Source organism: Rhincodon typus, chromosome 35 (genome assembly GCF_021869965.1).
Source record: "Rhincodon typus isolate 14 chromosome 35, sRhiTyp1.1, whole genome shotgun sequence".
Lineage (NCBI taxonomy): Eukaryota > Metazoa > Chordata > Chondrichthyes > Orectolobiformes > Rhincodontidae > Rhincodon > Rhincodon typus.
In genome coordinates, this window is record NC_063366.1 from 6,318,337 (window position 1) to 6,338,151 (window position 19,815).

General features: G+C 44.8%; 1 protein-coding gene across 1 annotated transcript in view; it reads left to right on the plus strand.

Moving 5' to 3' along the window:
• Window positions 1–19,815, plus strand: part of LOC109923802 — a 46,681-nt gene that overhangs the window by 13,249 nt on the left and 13,617 nt on the right. The window contains exons 5-10 of the mRNA XM_048616469.1: window positions 397–537; window positions 1,677–1,706; window positions 3,119–3,329; window positions 3,436–3,447; window positions 16,981–17,107; window positions 17,696–17,846. Coding sequence (XP_048472426.1) covers window positions 397–537; window positions 1,677–1,706; window positions 3,119–3,329; window positions 3,436–3,447; window positions 16,981–17,107; window positions 17,696–17,846 — 672 coding nt within the window. The remainder of the gene's footprint in view (window positions 1–396; window positions 538–1,676; window positions 1,707–3,118; window positions 3,330–3,435; window positions 3,448–16,980; window positions 17,108–17,695; window positions 17,847–19,815) is intronic.

A 19,815-nucleotide genomic window follows, 5' to 3' on the forward strand; every position in this document is an offset into this window, starting at 1 on the left:
TTAACGTCCTTGTTGTTGTCTGAACTGCAAAAATATTTACCCTCTGCGGACACACCCCTGCCTCAGCTGCCCTTTGAACTCTCTGCAACTCTCCCACCCCTTTGCATTGGGACGCTGATCCTTCTGCATCACTGTCCCATTCAGTGTCATCTCCATCCCTTGGAATGGCCTTAGGCTCCCTCAGAACCTACTCCTGGTGTGTGCTGGGTGACTTTGAGGACTCCCATGGCTCAAGGGCATTTGACCCATCACTTCTCTCCTGGATAACTGCAATGATGACCAGAGCTGCGGAGGCCAGAGGAGAAGAAAGTTTAGCTATTCCATTGGGTTGGGACATTTCAGGCTGGGATGAGGGCATCAGGGGCTGAGACTCAATGCGTTCCTTTATTCTTTCAGAAAAAGGTGGCGGTGTGGTACCACTGGTGATTGGCTGTATCATTCTGCTTTTGCTGTTAATTTTCTGCATCGGAGCTGGCGTTTACTACTGCAAGCACAAGGATGAAGTGAACAAAACAGTCACCAACTGCTTGGGTCATGGTGAGAGTTGTGATTTATTGATCTCCATTCATCTGTCACAGTCATCGCACAACATTTTGCAATTGGTGAATGGGATCCAGTTTAAAGCAAAGCCTCGCTGTTTCAGGACCCTTGTAAAGACCTTTCCAATGGGAATAATGTGGTTATGCAGAAATCAGAGCAGTGAGTTGATACACAGCAAGATCCAATTAACAGCGATTGACCAAACAATGAGCTGTCATACACACTGTTGAGGTATCAATACTACCCACAATGCATAGTGACATGTGCCCGCTCTCCCTATTTGGAGTGCACCTCAGGCTAATGACTCATCCAAAAAATGGCCTCTTTAGAAAATGTACCTCTACCTTGCTGTGGCCGTTCAAATACTCAGCCACTGCCACAGTTCGACACCTCTAGCAAAGAAGCGTTCCCTCAGCATGCACCCACTGACAGTGCGGCATTCCCTCAGTATGCACCCACTGACAGTGTGGCACTCCCTCAGCATGCATCCACTGACAGTGCGGCGCTCCCTCAGCATTGACCCTCCCACAGTGCAGCATTCCTTCAGTACTGACCCTCCGACAGTGCGGCGCTCCGTCAGCATGCACCCACTGACAGTGCGGCACTCCCTCAGTACTGACCCTCCAACAGTGCGGCACTCCCTCAGCTCTGACCCTCCGACAGTGCGGCACTCCCTCAGGACTGACCTTCTGACAGCGTGGCATACCCTCAGTACTGGATATCCTCACTCTCCAAATCCCTGTTTGTTTCAGTCATTTCCATTGCCTGTGTTAGCAACTCTGACGAAAGCAATCCCTAAGCAATTTCACACAGTCATTTGAAAAAAAAGAATGCTGGAAATCACAGTGGGTCAGGCAGCAAGCTGATGTGTCGATTCTAGATGACTCTGATGAAGAGCCATTTAGCCTCGAAATGTTAGCTTTCTCTCTCTTCATGGATGCTGCCGGACCTGCTGTGATTTCCAGCATTTTTTGTTTTTAGTAAGTTGCAGCATCTGCAGTAATTTGCTTCTTCACCCAGCCATTACTCTGACTTACCACATGACAAATCCAATTGCTCACAAAGCTTGTCAATGATTGCACGATCTTCGCACCAATATCTTGATGACTGAGGCTGTGCATTTTTTATTTCTTTAGGATCTATGGCAAGTAACTCTTCATCAAGCAGTGAGTACATTCGCAATGGATTGAATTCTAGTGCAATTATTTGTAAAGTCTGTTCTGGGGAATGATGGCAGTGCCAGTCTGATTCATCACAGTACATCTCAAATCTAAGGGAGCATTGGGAAGTTTCTGGGGAGTGCTGGAAGAGAAGGGACTGAGAAGAGACAGACAGATAAGAGAATGTGGAGCTTTTGCCATGTCCTGTTTGCTGACTGAAGGTGCACTGACAGTGAATGCAGAGTTCCACAATGAGTTTCCGTCTTCTCCCGTGTTGCTCAGGGAATGCACTGAGTTGGTTGGCTTTCTCCCAAAATCACTGCAATGGCAGGATGGCGGTCTGCACACCTTCCCCGTGATGGACAAGTATCTTGTCTTGGTTTCTAGATCAATGCTTTGGTGTGGCCTGAAGAGCTTCCCATGGTGGACAGATATCTGCACATTACCTAGATCAATGGACTGGCATGGTCTACACAGCTCCCTATGCCAGACAGATATCTGGACCGGGTTTATAGATCAATGCACGAGTGTGGTCTGCACAGCTCCCCATGGTGCCTAGAGATCTTAGAAACACGGAAACAGAAAAACGAGATGCAGGAGTAGGGCATTTGGCTCTTCGAGCCCCCCCCGCACCACCATTCAATACACCTTCTCACCATATCCGTTGATCCCTGTAGCCGCAAGGGTCACGTCCAGCTCCCTCTTGCATATATCTAATTAACTAACCTCAACAGCTTTCTGTGGCAGAGAATTCCACAGGTTCACAATTCTCTGAGTGAAGAAATTCTTCCTCCTCTCAGTCTTGAATGGCTTAGCCCTTACTTTTAGACTGTGACCCCTAGTTCTGGACTTCCCCAATATCAGAAACATTCTTCCTGCATGTAGCCTGTCCAATCCCATGAGGATTTTATATGTTACCATGAGATCCCCCCTCATTCTTCTAAATTCCAGCGAATACAAGCACAATCGATCCAGTCTTTCCTCATATGTTTCTAGATCAGTGCACTGTTGTGGTCCTCAGAGCTTCCAGCCCTGGACAGATGTGTATTCCAGGTTTACAGATCAATACACTGGTATGGTCTCCACAGCTCCTCATGCTGGACAGATATCCCAGAGATTCTCAGCTGCGAATGATCTGGGAGAAGGCCGTCTTGGAATTCCTGTTTTTCTCCCCCCATTGTTCTGTTGCCTGGTTATTGGAGCATGGGCAAGCAACTGGAGAAAGCGTGGCCTCCATAGGGGTCACATGACTCAGCACAGGTCACCTTGACCCATCGCTGGCCACAGTGACATGGCAGAGACTGTGAGCCATGTAGCCATCAATGGGGGCTGTGCACCGAGCACAATAAGACAGCTGGTTATAAATGACTCTCCGTCAACTTGATTCACTGACATTTCGCCATTTCTCTCTTCATTAGGTACTGACGGCAGCCAGACACTGGATGGCAACAATTCAGACAGCAGTGATAATGCAAAGCCCCTTATGTCAGGTCCACCAAGCAAACCCAGTACGGAACGCAATAAGCAAAGTGTGCAAACACCACTGGTTCAAAACCCAGACGGCCCATCCCAGACCTTGCCTATTGCTGGGGCTTCACTTGATCAGATGACAGTGGAAATTGAAAAATAGCATTTTGCACTTCTTCTACATCCTCCTTGATTCTCTGTGACATTTTCTCCACTCTGTTGTCACGATTTAAATTAGATATTAATCCTTTTAACTGTGAACTTTCAGCTCTCAGACCAGGTAAGGATGGTAGTTTCCTTCCCTGAAGGGCATAAGTGAACCAGATGGGTTTTTCCCGACCATCGACGGTGGATTCATGGTCATCATTAGATTCTTAATTCCAGATTTTTTTATTGATTTCCGTGGCAGGATTCGAACCCAGGTCCCCGGAACGTTATCTGGGTCTCTGAATTAACAGTCCAACTATAATACTATTGGGCCATCGCCTCCCGTTTGTCTAATAATTACTATGAATTGTTGTTCTGTACTGATTTGGTTGACTTATGCCAAGTCAGTAAGGAATTCTGTCATCTTTTCCCCTATATGTGACTCCAAACCCACAGCCATATGGTTGATTCTTGGGACCGGCCTATCCAGTGACACCCAAAAAGAGACCTCATGCAAGCTCTGTGATCAGCTGATCCACTCAATGCTCTTTCCATGAGTCTGATCGGACTAGCCAAAGGTGCCCTCTGAGCCTTTCATGATCCAGTGGATGGGTAAGTCCTGTCCACACTCTCCCTGCCCTGTGTATTCCTGCCTTATTGGCTGCAGATGCTCAAGAGCTGCGAGAATAAGCAATAAGGAGCAAGAGAACCCAACATCAACAGAGTGAGTGGGCACTGCTCTCTCAGCTGGGTCTGACATGGGTCAGCAACATTCCGTTGAATACAAGTCCAGTCTCATGCCTCATATAAAACTGAGATACCAAACACAAGTGGGAAATTGGCACAGAATGGCCTTATAAGAACATAAGAACTAGGAGCAGGAGTAGGCCATCTGGCCCCTCGAGCTTGCCCCGCCATTTAATAAAATCATGGGTGATCTTTTTGAGACTCAGCTCCACTTACCCGCCCGCTCACCATAACCCTTAATTCCTTTACTGTTCAAAAATTGATCTAGCCTTGCCTCAAAAACATTCAGCAAGATAGCTTCAACCACTTCACTGGGCAGGGAATTCCACAGATTCACAACCCTTTGGGTGAAGAAGTTCCTCCTGACCTCAGTCCTACATCTGATTCCCTTTATTTTGATGCTATGCCCCCTAGTCCTAGTTTCACCTGCTAGCGGAAACAACCGCCCTGCTCCACCTTATCTATTCCCTTCATAATCTTATATGTTTCTATAAGAACTCCCCTCATTCTTCTGAATTCCAATGAGTATAATCCCAATCTACTCAATCTTTCCTCATAATCCAACCCTCTCAACTCTGGAATCAACCGAGTGAATCTCCTCTGCACCCCCTCCAGTGCTAGTATATCTCTTCTCAAGTAAGGAGACCAAAACTGCACACAGTTCTCCAGGTGTGGCCTCACCAGGACCCTATACAGCTGCAGCATAGCCTCCCTGTTTTTAAACTCCATCCCTCTAGCAATGACAGACAAAATTCCATTTGCCTTTTTAATTACCTGCTGCACCTGCAATCCTACTTTTAGTGATTCATGCACAAGGACACCCAAGTCTCTCTGCACAACAGCGTGCTGCAATTTTTTACCATTTAAAACATAGTCCATTTTGCTGTTATTCCTACCAAAATGGATGACCTCACACTTACTATGTTCTTATAACAGAATCGGGACCGTACATGAGACTTTCAACATAATTAGCAATAATATATTTGTAAATCGATATTGTACTTTAATCTATAATATATTCTGGGGCACCTTAGCACTTGGGAGTAGACTAATGCTCTTTGTTCAAGGTTAGCAGAATGGGTTAGCGCTTGAGCAAATTTTAATGTGAGGACAGGTGGGGTTTTAATGCTCAGAACAAAATAATCCTCAGTGGAGTTGGGGTGGGGGTGAGATTAATGCTCCAGACGCATTAATCCTCTGAAGGATAAAGCTCAAAAAGGGGATTTAATACTCTGAGGAAGCTTCCTAAGCCTAGAGTGTATCAATACTCAGACTGGTTGTTGCTTGGAGGGAGTTAATGATCAAGGGTGAGGGTCAATACTTGGTGAATTTTAATGCTTGTGTGGGGATCTTTAAAGTGGTCAGAAGTAGATTAATGCTTTGAGCTGACCTAAATGCTCATAGAGATTAATAATCGGAGGGACATTTAATTCTTGAATGATGGGAGATTCGATGGGAGAATTAACATTCCAAATGGATTAATTCTTGGAAGTAGATTAATGCTTGCCTGGGAGGGTTATTGCTGTAGTCAGATTAATCCTTGGAGGGAAATTAATGCTCAGAGGCAAGAGTTAAGGCTCCGGTAGGGAGGAGAGAAGTGAGGTGTTAAGACTTGTTTGACATATGAACAAAGAAACATAGACAATAGGTGCAGGTATAGGCCATTCAGCCCTTCGATTCTTCACCATCATTCAATATGGTCATGGTTGATTGTGCAATCTCAGTATCCCATTCCAGCCTTCTCCACATATCCCTTCATCCCTTTAGCCATAAGGGCCACATCCAGTTTACTCTCAAATATATCTAATGAAGTGGCCTCAACGGTTTCCAGTGGGAGAGAATTTCACAGGTTCACAACTCGTTGAGTGAAAATTTTTTTCCTCACCTCAATCCTGAATGGTTTACCCCTTATTGTTAGACTGTGACTGCTAGTTCTGGACTTCCCCAACAGCAGGAACATTCTTCCAGCATCTAGCCTGTCCAGTCTCATCAGGGTTTTAAATACTTCTATGAGATCCCCCTTCATTCTTGGAGGGGATGTGGAAGATTTAATGATTGAGAGGATTAATGATCTGAGGGCATAATTGTTTGAAGCTGGCAATTATAATATCTTAAGATTTGTCAAGAATGTCAGTCATAATTTTCAGTTTTATCCTCACCTCTGTACAGTGCCTCTTTTGTGTAATTTCTCTTTGTTATTCTATCTTTTTACTTGTGATTTTGCAACATCAAATAAAGAAGCCAGGTGTGTGGTTGTGTCTGACACCAAATTCTCATCCTCCACTTCAACAGATAGATCCTGTGTTATCCCTGGGAACACCATCACTCTCTGGAATGGTAGCAAAGCCCTGTGGGAAATCCGTCAATGTTTTCATTCTGATCCCATTGTACGTGCAGCTGGGAAGGACTAGGAGAGGATGGGGAGGGGAGATTAGGTGTGGGTAGCGGATGGAGGGAGTGTAGAGTGGGACGGACCAGGGGAGGAAAATTGAGCGTGAGAATGATATGAGGGGAAAAGAGGAGGTGGCAGAGGACATCTTTCCCCGATTGCTTTACTGTGATGCCAACTGCGAGGACACAATTCCCAGAAATGGCTACTTCCTATCCCACATTTCTTATATGAGCAGAAGTAGATTATTTGGTTGCCTGACCCTGCTCTATCATTTAATGAAGTCATGGCTGATCTGTCTGTGTTACAAATTCCATGCCCCCATCTATGGCCAATCACCTTTCATTCCTCTGTCTGTCAAGAAACCTATCTGCCTCTGTCTTAAAAATATTCAATAACCCCACCTCTTACACCTTCTGAGACATAGAATGCCAAAGTCACAAAACCACTGAATAGAAAGACAAGACTTAATCTCTTATCTAAAGTGTGCCCCTAATTTTAAAACTGGACCCTGGTTCTGACTGATCCACACTGTCAAGAGCATTCAGGATCTTATGAAGCTCAAGAAAGTCACCCCTGATTTCTTCTAAGCTCCATTGGAACAAGCCCAAGCTTGTCCAATGCCACTTCATAAGACAACCCACTCATCCCAGGTATCAAGCTGGTTCTTTGAACGAGCCTCCAATGCATTGACATCTTTCCTTAAAATTGGAGACCAAACCTGCACACAAAATTCAAGATGTGGTCTCACCAGTGCCTTGTACAATTGAAGAACAACATCCTTACTTTTATGTTCAATTCTTTTTGTAATAGAGACAATATCCCATTAGACTTCTCAATTGCCTGCTGTGACTGCATGCTAAGGTTTTGTGACTCATGCACTAGACCACTTAAATCACCCTGCACCTCAGAATTCTACAGTACTTCTCCATTTAAGTCATATTCTGCTTTATAATTCTTCCTACCAAAGCGAACCGCATCACACTTTTCGACATTGTACTCCATCTGCCAGATTTTTGCCCATTCCTTCACTCTATCTATATTCATCTGCAACTTCTCTATATCTTCTCAACTTAACTATCCTCAGTGCCATCTGCGAATTTAGCTGCCATACCTTTGTGTATGGTTTGTAGGATATTGATGTGGAATGTACAATGTTGATGCCCCAGCACAGACCTCTGCACCATCCATCTATTCTATACTCAGACAATGATTCTTTGTGGGTACTCTCCGGTTTCTGTTAGCCAATCTTCTATCCATGCTAATAGGTTTTTTTTCATTAATGGGGTGTAGGCATTACTGGCTAGGCAGCATTTATTGCCCATCCCTAATTGCCCAGAGGGCAGTTCAGAGTCAACCACATTACTGTGGGCCCGGAGTCACATGTAGGCCAGACCAGGTAAGGATGGCAGTTCCCTTCCCTAATGGTCATTAGTGAACCAGATTAGTTTTTCCAACAATCAACAATGGATTCATGGTCATCATTAGATTCTTAATTCCAGATATTTTTATTCAATTCAAATTCCACCATCTGCCAATGTGGGATTTGAACCTGGGTCCCCAGAATGTTATCTGGGTTTCTGGATTAAAAGTCCAGCAATAATACTACCAGGCCATCACCTACAACAAAGAGCTTTTATTTTCTGCAGTAACCTTTAATCTGGCACTTTTTCAAATGCCTTCCAGAAATCAAATACAGTGCATCTACAGGTTCCCCTTTATCCATAGTACACATTACGCCTTCAAAGAACTCCAGTCAATTAGTTAAGCATGATTTCCTTTTCATAAACTATGCCAACTCTTCCCGATGATCACAAGATTTTCTTCTGAGTATAGCTGTAATCTCTTTAATGGTTGATTCTAACATCTAAATTATTTTTTAGTGGAAGTGACTGATGATGCTACAAACTTTTTCTGCATTGCCCCACAATATATACAATGTGGAAATTTCCCCTTTCCCTCCCTACATTACAGCTTATACTACCTATTGCATCCTTCTTGAACTGCACCATCCCACTATCCCCTCTCCCCTTCCAAATCACCACTATAGTGCTACACATTAGTGCAGACCCCTCTTTCCTTCCATCCCACAGTTCAGGGTTGATGGTGTAAACTTGAGAACTTTAATAACTGTTCATAGATCAAAAGAAGCAGCATTAACTCCATCTGGAATAAACCGTTAAGGGACAAAGAAAGGTTGTTATCCAGGAATTGGAAGCAATTAGCCATGTCTGGGTGTAGCAGGAGTCAAAGCTCGATAAACAAAGCTGTTTTTCTCATCTGCTTGATGACTGGGTCCTTTATACCACAAGGACAACTGACTGCCCTGCAGAAGAATTTAAGAAGTTAATGATAGGAAAGCTGTGTCTTCAAACAGACAATCAATGCTAAATGTAACAAGGAACAAAGATGTCACTTCTAATAAGAAGGCTGTAGACTCGATGGTTTCATAGGAGTGGCCAATATTGTGGATAAAAGAATCGAAAAGACCATTAATAATGTCGCACCAAAAACTTGAAGTATGGAAAATTGTATAAGAATTTATCTCCCGGACTCCTCAGGAGTAGAACTCCAGAGAACAACACTGCACAAAGATTGAGACCTGGATACATCAAGAGGTAGGCACTGTTGATTAGAATTGTAACTGTGTCCACCATTAATCGGGTAAAACCAAGTTGGGTTGTGAGGCTTAAGGTATCTTATTTTGGTTACTATGTTGAAATAAAGTTTAAATAATTGTTTCAGTATTTTGTTGTGTGAATTCTTAATAAGTAGCCTGATTAAAGGTAGCCTATGATGATTTACCCACAACCAGGGGTACAAATTAGAGGGGTAATGAAGTGAAGCAGACAGGCATGAGAGGTCTCACACAGACGGCAGTAAAGTGAAAGCTACATAGGAACAGAAGTAGGCCATTCAGCCCTTTAAGCCTGCTCAATACAACCATAGCTGATCTTGCTCTTAAATTCTTCATGGGGTATGAGCTAGACCAGCATTTCTGGCTCATCCCAGGTGCCCAGTGGGCAGTTAAGAGTTGAACACATTGCTTTGGAGTTGGCTACACAGGAGCCAGACTACCTGGGTTGGTAGATTTCCTTCCTTGAAGAGGCTTTAGTGAACCAGATGAATGCAGGAAACATTGTCACAGCATCTACTATGACAAGACCCCCTCAAAGTCTTATAGGTTTTGGTAATATCACTTCTTATTTTTCTAAGATGGTGTATACAGCCAGTTCTGCTATAAGGTAAGAGTTGTGCTCCTGTGCAACGTCGCGTTATAGAAAATTGCGCTATAGAAATACCAGGGCCTACGGGAAAAGTGGGGTTAGGGGCAGACCACCAAAGAAACAAATTGCTCAGAATTGCTCAAAGATCACTCAGAAGTCCAACACAAAGGATAGCACAATTTAAATAAATATTTAATTCATACCTAATAATGAAATAAAAGTAAATTTAACACTTTACCCTGAAAAATTGTCAAGATGACTTGATGGGGGAGGAGGTTGTACCGTATTTCTCTCAGAAAGCACTTCATGACAAAGCCCGTGAAACGATCATGTGATCTACTCCTCTGTGCACCAATGGAATTGCATTCCTCTATTCGCCAATGGCATTACAGCCAATTTGGGTTGCCGGAACACACATTTTAGCAAAACCAACTGTGCAATAAATGCACAAATTGCTGAAGGTGATGGTGCATTTTGAAATGTCTTCTGGGATCCTGGACTTTTGAGTGGAGGATTTGTGTGGAAAAACAGTGAAGTTATAATAAAGGTAAAATCGCTACAGTCTTAGAAGACAATAGGGGTGCTCTCTCATCAGAGTTAGATGATTGGTGGTGGTTTAACCTAAAGATCAACACACCTCAAGTGAGGAGAGAGATTGAGAAGGAGAGTCTTTTACGGTCACCTCAGCCAGTGCAGGAACTCAACGCATTATATTGGCATCATCTGCATCACAAACCAGCCACACAGCCAACTGAGCAGTAAGTACAATTCTGGATATCACACTCCAGGCCGGCTGTGAAGGTTTGAAAGAAGTTACAGAAAAGATTTAGTCAGGATGTTGTTGGGGCTGAATGATTCAGTTATGTAGACAGTATGGTGAAGGAAGGGCTGATCTCCTGAGAGGAGATAGAATGGAAGGGTTCAGAATCAAGAGGGGCTTAGACAGAGCAGTGTAAAAGAAGCCTGATGAACTGGGAACCAGAGGACACCGATTCAAGGTAATTGACAGACAAACCAATGGCAGCATGAGCAGTGAGGATCTGGAGTGCAGTGCCTCAACATGTGATGGGGGAGTTTTCAGTCACGGCTTTCAAAAAGTTAAGCATTTGTAGAGCAAACGTTTGCAGGGCGAGAGCGCAGGGGAGTGGGACAAAGAGCTGGTCTCCTGTGATGTAACCACTCTATCATTTTATGGCTTAATGATCAATCCCACCAAGATTGAACAGGATGGAAATTGGGAAGCCAACATTGGTATTTTTTATATGTTATAGATAGAAGAGAAACTTAACACTGGCAGACCAGTGTAATTAACGCATCTAGCCTGTTATGACACAAATGTGATTTCAACTTTGATCCAATGTAATGATGTGGGAGTAATTAACCACAAGAGCGCAAAATTCCAAATGCATTTATTTCATTCCCATCTGAAGATGTACATTACTGCTTCTGTGCAGTATGTCAGCCAGGGTGTGAAAACATTGCACAACAGGCCACAGTTTAACCTCAGAAGGGAGCACCATTCTACTGTGGGGGCACTTTGAAGAGCCCTATTGCGCCCTCAGTTTAGTTCCATGTGTTTGTTTCCCAGAACACAAAGCTTCGCTTAATTTAGTCTTCAGCCTATCCTGCGGCTCAGAAGCTTATTGCAGTGACCCTACTCCTGATCCATGCTAAGGTCAGCTTTTGGAATTTTTATCAATAAAGAAAGAATTAACATGATTTATGTGACATCTTTCACAGCCTCTGGATGTGTCAGAGTGTTTTGCACTTAATAAAATGCTTTTTTGAAGAGGTTACTTGCAGGGAAACACAAGAGCCAATTTAGACACAGCAAGATCTCACATCCAGCAGTCTGGTGAATGACTAGATCTGTTTCAACAGAGTCATAAACAAGATTGTGCGTTAAAAGATCCAATCTGAATGGTTGGGATAAAGTGAGGAACTAGTATTAGGTTTTTGGAAGCAGCATCTGGTTTCTGGACTGTTAACATTGTAGTTCCAGGAGCATCTATCTTTGGTCAGTTCCTATTTCTCAACTACATGCTGTCCCTTGGCAACATCATCTGAAAATACAATATTCCGTAATGTCTGCTGATAAGCCCCAGCTCTGCCTCATCATTACCTATCTTGACTTGTTTAGCATCCAGTACCAGAGATAAGTGGAAATTGGGAACTGTCTGAGCTTTACAACTTGAGCTTGAGATGAACTTCCAACCACATTAGCTCTGGTATGAAGATTGTCATCTCTGCAACACTTTTAGCTGGAATGGAAATTGAGAAAGTAAAACCACTGGAAAAGGAGAGAGAGAGTTTGATGTTGGCAACAATGGTTGTTCAAGCTTCAGATGCTTCAGAAAATAACAGGCCAGGTCAAGAAGGGCCTGAATGGACAGTATCAGAAGATGGACAGAGAGAGGAATGATAACAGTGTACTGCCTGCAGTGAACAGAGAGAGAGAGGCTTACAACTCCTTGTAAAATCTGGATGAATGGATGGATTATTTTGCAATAAATAAAAACAGCCAATACAGTGAAATTGTTGAGTTAAAAGTCTATGCAAGAACAGGGAAACTTGAGGGTATTTGTATACAAACATGACAAAGCAGGCTGACAAAACAGTTAATTAAATATTTCTGATCCTGAGCTTTACGGGTAGAGGAATAAATTATAATAGATACAAAGCTTTGCTAAACTTACCTAAAATGTTCAAAGAACTGCCTTTAATTCAAGACACTACAGCACATGGACTGCAGCAGTTCAAGAAGACAGCTCACTACCAGCTACTCAAGGCCAGCTAGGGATGGGCAACGAATGCTAGCCCAGCCAGTAAAGACCATATTCTGTGAATGAATAAAAATGAAACTTATTCATTAGGAAGGGCATGAACAGTTGCCAAAAAGTACAGATGAAATTCATACGAATGGTTGCAGGAATGAGGGATTTCAGTTGTAGTCTATTGATTGTTGAACTGTAAAAGGAAGGTTATCATTAACCTGGAGAGGGTTCAAAAGAGATTTACCAGGATGTTGCTGGGGGTGGAAGGTTTGAGTTATAAGGAGAGGCTGGATAGGCTGGTACTGGAGTGTAAGAGTTTGAGGAGTGACCTTATAGAGGTTTATAAAACCATGAGAGGTGTAGGTAAGGTGAATGACAGGTGTCTTTTCCTTAGAGTGAGGCTTTCAAGAACAGGGGGCATATTTTTAAGGTGAGAGGAGATAGATTTAAAAAAGACATGGGGGCAATTTTCTTATTCAGAGTGGTCTATGTGTGGAATGAACTTACAGAGGAAATGGTGAATGTAGGTACAGTTACAATGTTTAAAAGATTTTAGGTTACGACATGAATAAGAAATGTTTGGAAGGATATGAGTCAAGCAGAGGCAGGTGGGAATAGTTTAATTTTGGGATTATGCTCAGTGTGGACTGATTGGACCAAAGAGTCTGTTTTTGTGCTGTATTGCTCTTTGCTGAATGTTCTCAAATATTCAGTTCCCATTCTCAGTCACTATGCAGCCACATTTCCACAATAACACTAGATCATACTCACTTACCTCTAGATGTGCATTTAAATCATTTCTCTGATTGTGAATGCAGTGTGCATTGATGTAGAGTGCCATTAACCTTTTTACATTATTTTGCATTCTGAGCTTAGTTGATGCTGGATTGTAAATCACCTCCCTTTAAATTCACTTGCCACTTGTCTATATCCTGTTACTAATTGCCTCCTTTCAATTTGAGTTATTCCTCAGGTTCCTTGAGTGAGATTAAAACATTTTCAGCAGTAGCAAATCTCCTTTCAAGACAAACAGTCCCAGTCCTGTCCCAACTCATCCAGTTTGCACATACCCCTCCTGCCCTAGAACATACCTAATGTCTAGTGTAGGAGCAAATTACTGCAGATGCTGGAATCTGTACTGAAAACAAAAATTCCTGGAAATCACAGCTGCTTCAGCAGCATCCATGGAGAGAATTTAAGCTTACATTTTGAGTCTAGATGACTGTTCATCAGAGCTGTCTTGTTCTGTCCCTCCTACATTAATTCTCTAGCCAAGTGTTCAATTAATCCATCTTTCTAATCCTATGCTTGTGACAATGGAAGTAATTGTGAGATTACTGCTCCTGATGTCCTCTTTTTATTAAAAAAATTCCTTCCTAACTTTCTAAAATCTTCTTTCAGGACCTCATTTCTGTTCCTACCTATCTCATTGGTACCAATGTAGAGCATAACCTCTAGATGTTTGCCATCTACCAGAAGGATGCCCAGCAGCTGTTCTGGGACATTCTTGAGCCTGGAAACTGGGTTGGGGGGTGGGGGCGGTGGGAACCATCCTGGAGTCACATTTACTGCTTCAGAAATGCCTGCTTGATCCCCTGAGTATGGAAGTCTTTATCACCATCACTCTTGGCCACTTTTTCAGCCTCTCGCAGACAGCAGAGTGACAAGTGGTGCCATAGACATGGCTATAGTTGCACTCTCCTGAGGGACAAATGCCTTCACCAGTATCCAAAAGCAATTAGCAAACAAGGTCAACTCAGGGAACTTAAACACTGCCTGCTAATCAGTTTTCCATTTTGGATACTCGTGAGGGTGATTCCCACTTGACCACACTTCACCAACATGTGGTGTGACCACCTCCATATCCATGTTATGCAAATGGCTCACTGCTTCAAGACGCATGGCAGTGAGTCTAGCCACCACTGGAGTTGCAAAGCTCAGACATCAAGGTTATGCAGCTGGTTACATTTCTGTGGACACATTTGTCTGGGACATATGGTACACCCATGACTTCCCACATATTGCAGGATGTCCATTCCCTTTGGCTGAGTTGGCCTGCCATACTGTAAACTTTTTAAAAATAATTAAATTCAATTAGAATAAGCATGATAAATTCAGTTACCCACCAATCAATTCTTTCCCCTGTACCAAAGTAACAGACAATTGTTGGAGGCTGCAAAATAGTAGGAAAAGCAAAGAAAGAAAAGAGAATGAGTATTCGTTTCTTCTCCCCATCCGACTCTTTTACTTACCAAGTTCCCACTTGACAATCTGTGAGCATCCAAAGCCACACTGAGTATGGGAATGAGATATTCAGGAGTGAGGTGCAATGGAGTGAAAGGTGCAGGAATCCTGGTTTTCTGAATGAAGGGTGGAGGAGTGAGGGACGAAGTGTGAGAGTTGGAGGAAGCAGGAGTGGAGGTGAGGTATACAGCATTGAGTGGTGAGTGTTTGAGAAGTGAGTATTGCAAGAGTGAGGGATCAAGGATTGAGGATATAATGACTGCTTGAGGGAAACACAGGGGCACAGTGGGTAGCAGGTTCGATTCCACCCTCTGGCAACTATCCCTGTGGAATTTACACATTCTCCTTGTGTTTGCATGGGTTTCCTCTGGGTGCTCTGGTTTCCTCCAACAGTCCAAAGCTGTACAGTTTAGGTGGATTGGCCATACTAAATTGCTCATAGTGCCCAGAGATGTGTAGCTAAAGTGGATTAGCAATGGGAAATGCAAGGTTATAGGAATTAGGTGGGGGAAGGGGATTTGGGTGAGATGCTTTTCAGAGTGTCAGTGTGGACTCCATGGGATGAATGACCTGTTTCCACACTGTTGGGATTCTATGAATGAAAGATGGGGAAGTGAAGGGTTCAGAAGTGAGGGCTACGGCAGTGATGGGTCCAAAGGGAGGGGTGCAGAAATGAAAGGTGGAGGTAATGAAGGGTGCAGTGAAGGTGGAATAGTGCGGGGAGTGGGGGAGGGTAGAGCTGCAGAAGTGAGGATGGAGGACTCGGGTGGAATGAGATGAAAGAATGAGAGGTACAGAAGTGAGAGATTCAGGTATGAGGAGTGAAGCATTGAGTGGTAAAGGAATGAGGGATGAAGTGGTGAGCATCATAGAGTTGTGGAGATCCACAGCTTGGAAACATGGCCCAACTTGTCCATGCTGCCCAGTTTTCACAATTAAAGTAGACTCTTTTGCCTGCATTTGGTCCATATCCCTCCATACCCATCCTATCCATGTACCTGTCTAAATGTGAGGGGTGCAGGAGACAGGGGTGCAGCAGTGATGGGTCAGTAATGAGGGATATGGTAGTGAATGGTACAGGATTGACAGATGTAAGACTGAAGAATGTGAAGGAGGAGGTGTGACAGCAAGGGGTGAAGCAGCGGGGGTTATGGAGTTGAGGGTGCAGCTGTGAGGGGTGAAGCAGCGGGTGATATGGAGTTGAAGGTGCAGCTGTGAGGGGTGTGGAGTGGAGGGGTACAGCATTGAAGGGTATGGAGTCAAGGGTGCAGGAATGGGGAGAACAGGAGCGAGGGGTTCAGGTCTGAGAAATTGAGGAATGAGGGGTGCAGGAGTAACTGAGTGAGGAGTGGCGATAAGGATGTAACAACTACAGGAAGTTGTGCAACTGAACATTAATATTGGAACGGGCTCCCAGGAGTGACAGACAGAGTGCGATTCACACTTAGTACAGTTGAGGGATCACTAAGCTTTCATACCTGAATAATCTTGCGCCTAAAGTAAACACAATTGGGTACCACATTTACAAAACAAATACTTGACAAATTGCCAGATATCTCTGTTAGAATACATTATAAACAAAACACATGAAATGAATCTATATATTAATGGCAAAAATTACAATCTTCAAAATAAATATCTTGACTTTTTAAAACTATAATTTATACCATAAAGTTATGCAAAAATGCACACATTACTTTCATCAAAAAAACCCCAAAGAATTACGGATGCTTGAAATCTGAAAACAAGACAGAAATTGCTAGGGAAACTCAGCAGGCCTGGCAGGATCTATGGAGAAAAAGTAAAGTTTGGAATCCAGTTACCCTTCTTCAGAACTGATAGTAGCTAGGAAAAGGTAGGATTAATGCTGATTATGTGGTGCAGGAGAATAGGTGAAGACAGAGTCCAGAGAGAGAGAGAAAGAAAGTTTGGCAGACAAAGGGATGATTTATAGTAAGCCCGGAATAAAGAAAGAAATGATCATGGGGACTAGAAATGAGTGAAAGTTCATTGGCTGTGCATGATATGACAGCGTGCTAGTAGCTAAAGGACATAGAAGGTGGTGTTCGCACCCTAAAATTATTGAACTCGATGTTGAGTCCCGAAGGCTCCGAGCAGAAAACGAGACCTTACTTCTTCCCGAATTGTTCTGAGCTTCGCTTGGGCACTGCTGAGTTTCCCTTGTAATTTCCGTTTTTGTTACAGGTCTTCAGTATCCGCAGTTGTTTGCTTTATTTTTAGAATTTAAACAGAAAACACTTTATTTTCGGAATGAATTCTTTCAGGCGAACAGTGCCAGAGTCGGTGATGGGGAGAGCCACGAAAGAGCACTCCAGTAAAACCACTGAGGCTTTGATGAGTGAACGAGGACCCGTTGTTGTCGTTCCTTGGGCATGTAGCAATCCTTTTTCGGTATTCTATTGGCAAGATATCACAGGAAGCTACTGTCACTGACTCCGTTCTCCCTTCTCCGGCCAGATGTTAATGTTGCATACATCTCTCCGCGGACTGATGTCACCCGCCAATGGGGAAGTCACAGAGAACTGATGTTTTGATGGGCTTTAGGTCAGGATGAGTAGCCTCCCCTCCCTGTTTCCTGTGCTGGTGAAGTCTCTACTCGGAGACCTGGTCGCACTTGGAGGAAGTGAGTGCCTTGAGGCTGGTTACTTCAGACACACTGACGCCCTGGAAGGGTTTCCCTCGGGCTGCTGCTCACGACCAGGCAGCAGGTATTCAGGTGCACGGGTCATCACTGTAGGACTCCCGGTGTCGATCCTGGTGTAGTTGCAGATGTAGTTTCCAGTGTGTCTCCTGGCGTAGTTCCCTGTGTAGTCCCTGGTGCTGCTGTTCCAAATTGTATATCTTGCTTAGTACCCGGTTTTGGTTTGCCGTGTGATTTCTAGTGTTAATTTCCAGTGTAGCTCTCATAGTGTAGTTCCCTGTTTGTAAGTCCTGGTGTACTTCGCTCTGGGAAATTCCAGGTATTCCTGTACCTGCTAGTGCGGCTCCAAGTGTCTCTCCTGGTGGAAGTTCCCAGTGTCGCCCCTGGTACTGCCGGTCACAGTTTGGAGAATGGAGAGTTCGAAGAGAGGCACGATGATTCTGCATTTGACTGCGTTGTCTCTCCTCGCTGCAGCTGGAGCCCATGCTGGTAAGGACGGACATTCCTGGAAGGGGTGGTGGGGAATGAATGAGCTGGTGCTGGGAGTAGTCACTCACACGCGGACCGAGTGAAATATCTTTGCCGCTCGACGAAGTCTTCGTGACGAGCTGAGGGATTGAAATCCTGTCTCACAAGCCTCTCACAAGAGTGCGGGATAAACACAAGCAAACTCGCAAATCGTAAGTTGTGAGCAAAAGTTCGAGCCCAACGGGGTCAACTTCGCAAACAAAACTCCACGGAAGATGCCCCCGCAGAGTCCGGCAGTGTGAGACGATCAGTACTGACCGACAGAGTGAGAGGCTGAGATAACACACTGTAGAGCTGGATGAACACAGCAGGCCAGGCAGCATCAGAGGAGCGGGAAAGTTGACGTTTCGGGTCGGGACCCTTCTTCAGAAATGGGGGAGGGGAAGGGGGCTCTGAAATAAATAGAGGGGGGTCAGTGATAGCTTCAGAAGCTTCAGAGCGCTGCACTGTCAGAGACTTAGTAAAAAGGGAGTGCCTGCACTGTCAGAGGGTCAGTCCTGAGGGAGTGCAGCACTGTCAGAGGGTCAGAACTCAGGGAGTGACACACTGTCAGAGGGTCAGTACTGAGGGAGCGCCGCACTGTCAGAGGGTAGGTACTGAGGGAGTGCCTGCACTGTCAGAGGGTCAGTACTGAGGGAGTGCTGTACTATCAGAGGGTCAGTACTGAGGGAGTGCCCACTGTCAGAGGGTCAGTACTGAGGGAGTGTCGCACTGTGAGAAGGTCAGTACTGAGGGAACGCCGCACTGTCAGAGGGTCAGTAATGAGGGAGTGTCGCACTGTCAGAGGGTCAGTGTTGATGGAGTACCACACTGTCAGAGGGTCAGTGCTGAGGGAGTACCACACTGTCAGAGGGTCAGTGCTGAGGGAGTGATGCACAGTCAGAGGGTCAGTACTGAGGGAGTGCAGCACTCTGAGAGGGTCAGTACTGAGGGAGTGCCACACTATCAGAGGGTCTGCATCGTGGGAGTACCACGCCATTCCTGGAATAAGACAAGGGAATGCTGCACTGTTATAAGGTCAGGATTGAGAGAGCGCTGCACTGTCAGCGGGACAGTACTGAGGCAGTGCCGTACAGTCAGAGGGTAGGTACCGAGGGTGCGCTGTATTGTTGGAAGGTCAGTACTGAGGGAGTGCCGCACTGTCAGAGGGTCAGTACTGACATAGTGCCGCACTGGCAGAGGGTCAGTACTAAGGCTGTGTTACACTACTCCAGGGTCAGTTTTGACACAGTGCCACACTGACAGAGGGCCAAATGCCACACTGTTTGAGGATCACGACTGATGGAATATGCACCACCAGCGGTTCAGTACTGAAGGAGTGCCACACTGTCAGAGGGTCAGTAATGAGTAAATGCCGCACTGTCAGAGGATCAGTACTAATGGAGGGCCACAATGTTGTGGGTTTGTACTGTAGGATTGCTGCAATGTCCGAGTGTCAGTAGTGGGGTGGAAATGCACTATTCGAGGCTAAATACACAGGGAATGCTGCACTGTTGCAGGGTCAGTACTGAAAGACTTTGGTTGTCAGAGGGTCAGTACTGAGGGAGTGCCACACTGACAGAGGGTCAGTACTGAGGGAGTGCTGCACTGTCAGAGGGTCAGTACAGAGGGAGTGCCTGCACTGTCAGAGGGTCAGTACAGAGGGAGTGCCTGCACTGTCAGAGGGACAGAACTGAGGGAGTGCCGCACTGTCAGAGGGTCAGTACTGAGGGAAAGCCGCACTGTCAGAGGGTCATTACTGAGGGAGTGCCGCACTGTCAGAGGGTCAGTACTGAGGGAGTGCAGCACTGTCAGAGGGTCAGTGATCAGGGAGTGCAGCACTGTCAGATGGTCAGTACTGAGGGAGTGCCGCACTGTCAGATGGTCAGTAATGAGGGAGTGCAGCACTGTCAGATGGTCAGTACTGAGGGAGTGCCGCACTGTCAGAGAG